This window comes from Fringilla coelebs (assembly GCF_963513975.1).
Source record: "Fringilla coelebs genome assembly, contig: SCAFFOLD_49, whole genome shotgun sequence".
NCBI lineage: Eukaryota > Metazoa > Chordata > Aves > Passeriformes > Fringillidae > Fringilla > Fringilla coelebs.
Genome location: NW_028167265.1, coordinates 1,199,128 through 1,204,966, shown reverse-complemented (window position 1 = coordinate 1,204,966; position 5,839 = coordinate 1,199,128). Strand labels below are relative to the sequence as shown.

Genomic DNA, 5,839 nt, shown 5'->3' with positions numbered 1-5,839 from the left:
GGCAGAGATTTCTGGATTTTTTGGGGAGGTTCTGGATTTTTTTGAGAGGGAATTTCAGAATTTTTGGAGCAATGTTTCTGGATTTTTGAAGGGGGGGGATTTTCTGGATTTTTGGAAACTTTTCTTTACTTTTTGGGAATGTTTCTGGATGGGGAACCAGGTTGGTTTTGGAATTTTTGAGGAGGAATATTTCTGGATTTTCTGGGAAAAGTTCCTCATTGTTTGGGAACGTTCCACGATTTTTCAGAGAAATATTTCTCGATTTCTTTGGGGAACATTTCTGAATTTTTGGAGGAATGTTTCAGGATTTCTTTTTGAGAACATTTCTGGATTTTTTGGGGGAACATTTCTTCATTTGGGGGGAACCTTCCCAGGTTTTCTGGGGAACATTCCCGGGTGTTTTGCGGGGAACATTCCCAGGTGTCTGGGGTTCTCCTGGCCCCGTTCCCATCCCAGGTTCCCAGGGTTCCAGGAGCTGCCCTGGTGCCGGGCGCCACGACATCGCCTGGGTGCGGTTGGACACCGAGGTGCAGGCGGGCGCCGCCCGCGAGGCCCTGCAGGGCTCCAGGATCACCCAGAGCAGCGCCAGGAAGATCTCCTTTGCCAAAAAGGGACCCAGAACACCCCAAACCCCTCCAAAGCACTCCCAAACCCCCCCAAAAAGGGCCTGAAATACCCCAAAATCCAAAAAAATCGAACTTTCCCCATCCTGAATCCCCCAATTCCCACATCAATCCCCCTTTTTTTTCCCCAGCATTGTACCCAGGGTCTCTCTGCATACCTTGCACCTGGAGCTGTCTCAAAAAAACCCCAAATATCCCCAAATAACCCCAAAAAACCCCACTGTGCCCCCCAGGCCTGGAGTGGGTTTTGGGGGGCTTGGGGGATTGGGGGAGTCTTGACCCCAAACTTTGGGGACTGGTGGGGTTTGACCCAAAGATTTGGGGTTTGGGAGGGTTTCACCCCTCGGGGTTTGGGAGTTTTTGACCCCCAAACTTTAGGATCAGAGCAGCTGGAGACCCCAGATGTTTCAAACCCCAGGATTTGCAATCAGGGGGTTTTGAGCCCAAAGTTTGAAATTTGAGGGGATTGACCTCACGATTTGGGGGGGTTTACCCAAAAGTAGGAAGTAGGGGATCAGGGGGATTGGACACCGCAGAGTTTGGGATCAGGGGGCCTTTGACCACAAACTTTGGGGATGAGAAGGGTTGGGCACCCCACACATTTCAAACCCCAGGAGTTGGGGATTGGGGGTTTGAAACCCAAACTTTGAGGTCTGGGGGTGTTTGACACCTCAGGATTTGGGATTTGGGGGTGTTTGACCCCAGACTTTAGGAACTGGGGATGTTGGACACCCCAAATGTTTCCAACTCCAGGATTTGGGGTCAGGGGGATTTAACCCCAGTGTTTGGGAATTGGGGAGTGTTTGACACCCCAGGATCTGGGATTTGGGGGGGTTTGATCCTAAAATTTGAAGTTTGAAGGTTTGGGGCAAGTGGGAGGGGAGGTGGGGATCCCAGTATCCCAGTTTGGCTTTTGGCTTTGGAGGTGTTTCAACCTCCCCCCCCGCCCCCCCCCCCCCCCCACCCCTGCCAGTGTTTCAACCCCCAGGATTTGGAATCGGGGGGAGCTGACCCCAGGATTTGGGGTCAGGCTTGGGATCGGAGCCATTCCCTGGAAACAGCGGCGGGATTGGGATTGTAAACAGGAATAGGAACGGGATCAGGATTGGGAACGGGATCAGGAATGGGATCGAGGAGAGACCCTGATGCAGTCCCGGACCCAGTCACAGGGAGAGATCCTGCCCCAGTCCCGCAATGGACCCATCCCCACAATCCCGGACCCATCCCCATAATCCCGGACCCCTCCCCAGTCCCAGCCCTCCCCAGCCGCTGATCGGACCCTCCCTCAATCCCAGCCCACCCCAATCCGGACCAGAGCCATCCCCAGAGCCTTCCCCATTCCCGGCCCAGACCCTTCAATCCCTTTTTGGGGCGGCTCCTGCCGCTTCCCGCCCATTCCTGGGGGTTCCAAAGGGCCCTGCGGACCCTCCTCATTTTGGGGGTGTTGGGGTGGCCCCAGGGCCGCCCCGAGGGCCGAGGGGGGATCGAAAGCCCCAAACCCGAGGGGCTCCTGGGGGTGCCCAGTTCCTCCCATTCCCACCCCAAAACAGATCCTGGCCAATCAGAGCGCGTGGCGCTGATGACACATCAGTGTGCAGGAGCAGAATTTGGGGAGGGGGGAGGTGACCCTGGGGATGGGGCGTGCGGGGGCAGCTGGGGCCGCACTGGTGGCACTGGGGGTGCTGGGAGCCCCCCCGGCCCCGGGGGGAGCGGGGGGCGCGGTGAGAAGGGGGGCGGGGGCACAAATTCAACCAAAGGGGGGTCGGGACTCCCAAAAAGAGCTGGAGGGGCCTGGAACCCCCAAAACCAAGCACGGGGAAGGGATTGGGGATTGGGGGAATGATGGGGAAGTGGTGGGAGAGCAGGGAGGAGGGGGATATACTAAACACAAAACCAAACACCACTATAATTTCTCATACATTTTATCCAAACAATTAAACTTTAATAATATCCTTAAGTACTCTAAAAATATTAAAATTATTTTAATTTAACTGTGGGTGAGTGGTCTTATTTGGATATTGTTTTCAGATTGTTTGGGTTAGATTATTCAAAAAATGGGAGGTTTAAGGAATTCATTCAGATTAGAAGGCAGCACTCTGCAAACAGAACTGACTGAAAACGAACAGGACAGAAATCAGTAACTCTCAAAGTTTTATGTGCTATCAAATACATCCCACCCAGCCAGCCCCACACAATCCCTATCCCACCACTCCAAATTGGGATCCCACTTCTCCCAATCCCCTCCCAACCCCATCTCACCCTGGCAGCTGTGGAATGGAGTGAGATTGGCCTGGGATTGGGAATTTCTGAGGAGGGAACAAGCAATTTGAGCTGCTATGGCACCTTGATGGGCTAAAATTCAGTTGTTTACAGTGGGATTTGAGTGGTTTTGAGGTGACAGATCCATCCCTCTTGGCTTTTGGAGTGCAAAGAAATGGAGCAGATGGCCCAAAATCCTCCCAGAACCCAAAAATCCTCCAGAATTGCTGCAGCTGAGTTCATGGTGTCCAGGGAGGTGGCAGCTGCCAGTGTCGGGGACAAACGAGATGGTGCTGGGTGTCAGAAAGCTCCAGAGTCCATTTCTGACCCCTGAAAGACAGGGCAAAGGCAGGGCCGTGGGGTTTTTATAGGGTATCCCAGGGGTAGAGTTGGGGTTTGGGTCAAGGGAGGAGTTCTTAGCAACGCAAGAAGGGTGAGATCAAATTCCTGCCTCTTAGCAACAGGGGCACTCCACACAGAATATGTTCCCAAATCCTAAATTCCACCTCAAACACCTGTGAAATGGTGGGACGTTAGACATTTTTGATCAACTTCCTTCATTTAACCCTGTTTTGGCAGTTTTTAAGGGATGAAGATGAGGCACAAGAAAATTAAGGACAAACCAAAATGAGAAGCAGCCAGGTGTGCTCCCAACATGGATCACAGGGAATGTGGGGCACCAGGGCTGTGCCCAAAGTGGCTCCTCCAGTGAGGGATGGAGCTGGAGCAGCGCACGAAGCTCTTCCCGCACTCGGGGCTCTCGCAGGGCTTCCCTCACAGGTGCCTCCGTTGGTGTTGGGTCAAGGTAGAGCTGCAGGAGAAGCTCTTCCCACACTCGTCACACTTGTAGGGCCTCTCCCCGGTGTGGATGCGCCGGTGCTTGACGAGGTTGGACTTGTGCTTGAATCCCTTCCCACAGTCGGGGCATTGGAAGGGCCTCTCCTCTGTGTAAACCTGATAGTGCTGGAGGAGATCTGAGCTGGTCTTAAACCTCTTCCCGCATTTATCACACTCGTAGGGCCTCTCCCCAGTGTGGATCTTTTGGTGCTGGGTCAGGGCGGAACGCTGCCTGAAGCTCTTTCCACATTCTCCACACTTGTGGGGCCGTTCCCCAGTGTGGGTCCTTTGGTGCTCGATCAGGGTGGAGCTGAGGCTGAAGCTCTTCCCACACTCCCCACACTCGTGGGGCCGTTCTCCAGTGTGAATGCGCCGGTGCACGACAAGACAGGAGTTCTGCCTGAAGCCCTGCCCGCAGTCGGGGCAGCGGAAGGGCCTCTCCTCTGTGTGCGTGCGCTGGTGCTTGAGGAGACTGGAGCTGCTCGGAAACCTCTTCCTGCACTGATCACACTCGTAGGGCCGTTCCCCAGTGTGGGTCCTCTGGTGCACGATCAGCTCAGAGCTCCACCTGAAGCTCTTCCCACACTCCACGCACGTGTGGGGCTTCTCCCTATCACGGAGCTGCTCATGGAGCACCAGCTCCGAGCTCTGGCTTGATCTCCGACCGCCTTCCCGGCCCAGGCTGGCTCTTTCCCCCTCAGATCCCCGTGATCTGTGTTTGCAGCCCCTCCTTGTGCGGGATCTCCGGGGCTTTTCCTCCCTGTTGGGTTCCTGCGCCATGGAGCCGCTCAAAACGGCCTCTTCCACCAGGTTCTGCTGCGGGGATTTGTCCTCCCTGCTCTCCATGTTCAGCTCCTGCTCTGGAGGAGGAAGGACACGGACAGGATGGGATTTGCCTCCGTGCCGTAATCAAGGGGAAGAAGATCCTCCCAGGGCTGTCCTGCAGCCAGGGGCCGTGCTGGGCTGGGAGATGGAGCAAGAGAGAGGGGGAAAGGGGCACTGACTTCCTCCTTACCTGCCTCAGTGTCCTGGGGCATCTTCATCTTCCTCGTAGCCTCCCAAGGGTTGGGAATGGGTAAACCTGGTTTGGGGCAAACAAGGAATGCGCACATTGAGTTTGAAGGTCCCTCTGCCCAAGTCCATCTCTACAAGTCACTGACCATCTGGGCTCCAGAAAAACCTCCCAAACACCAAGATTCAGCCCTGAAAAAGCCTCCCAGGAGTTCCCCATCCCTGGTCCCTCCCCTCTGGTGTTTGGGGGTTCTCCCCTGTCCCAGCTGCTGGGGGTCACCCTTGGATTGGGGGTCTCCCTTCTCCTCGGTGCCCGCCCTGCCCAGGCTGCTGGCAGTCCCAGCAATCCCAAAAGTTCCCCCCTCTTTGCTCTCCCCATTTCGGGATGCTGGGACTTTTTGGGCTCCTGGGTCCCTTCTCCCCTCTTTCTCTGCCCTGGGCTGCAGGGGCTCCAAGGAGTCCCCCCACCCCTCTCTAGGCTCTTGAGGGTCCCGCCAATGGCAGTGCTCCCCTGTCTCTGGGCTCCCCACTTTGGGCTCCTGGGGGACACAGGGCTCTGCTCCTCCAGGCTGCCTCTGCCGGCAGCCGCCACCGGCACCCCCAGTGTCCCCCTGAAGCAGAGTAGAAATTTTGCAGAATAGAAATCCATTTTGATTTCAGTGAAATGTACATCTTTGAGTTTAGTCTGTAGTTTGGTGTTTAGTCTGACTACCTGTTCTCACCAAAAGCCTGTGCTTAGAAGGACTGCTTCAGGCAGAAGACTAGAGATAAGGGGGGAGGAAAGAAGCAAACAGAGCAAAGCAACCTCACCCAAGAGTTCTTTCTGATAAAGAAGAATTAGAGGCCAGTGCGATGTGTAATCCGTAGAATTAATATGTACGAACCTATTGTGAAATTAGACGCACATGTATTTGAGAAAAAGATAAAAGGAGATCTGGAGTTCCCAGAGGTACGCATGTGTCTTTAAGAGAACGATTCCCACATGCGTCCAGCATTGTAATAAACATACCAGCTTTACAACTTTCAGAAACTTGTAGAGGTATGCTTGCTCCCTGCAAATCACCCCCAAGGGGCCTTTTCCACTCAGCCTTGGAGTTCTTCATTCCCCA

The 5,839-nt window shown here is 54.6% G+C and overlaps 1 protein-coding gene across 1 annotated transcript; it reads right to left on the bottom strand.

Annotated features, from left to right (window-relative positions):
• Positions 1 to 3,475: 3,475 nt before the first annotated feature.
• LOC311166079 (uncharacterized protein) lies at positions 3,476 to 5,610 on the bottom strand. Its single transcript, XM_084227557.1, has 3 exons — positions 5,541 to 5,610; positions 4,735 to 4,800; positions 3,476 to 4,579 (listed from the first exon to the last, which is right to left on the bottom strand). The coding sequence occupies exons 2-3, from the start codon at positions 4,760 to 4,762 to the stop codon at positions 3,657 to 3,659; spliced, it is 951 nt and encodes a 316-aa protein (XP_084083683.1). The 5' UTR covers positions 4,763 to 4,800; positions 5,541 to 5,610; the 3' UTR covers positions 3,476 to 3,656.
• Between the last annotated feature and the right edge of the window lie 229 nt (positions 5,611 to 5,839).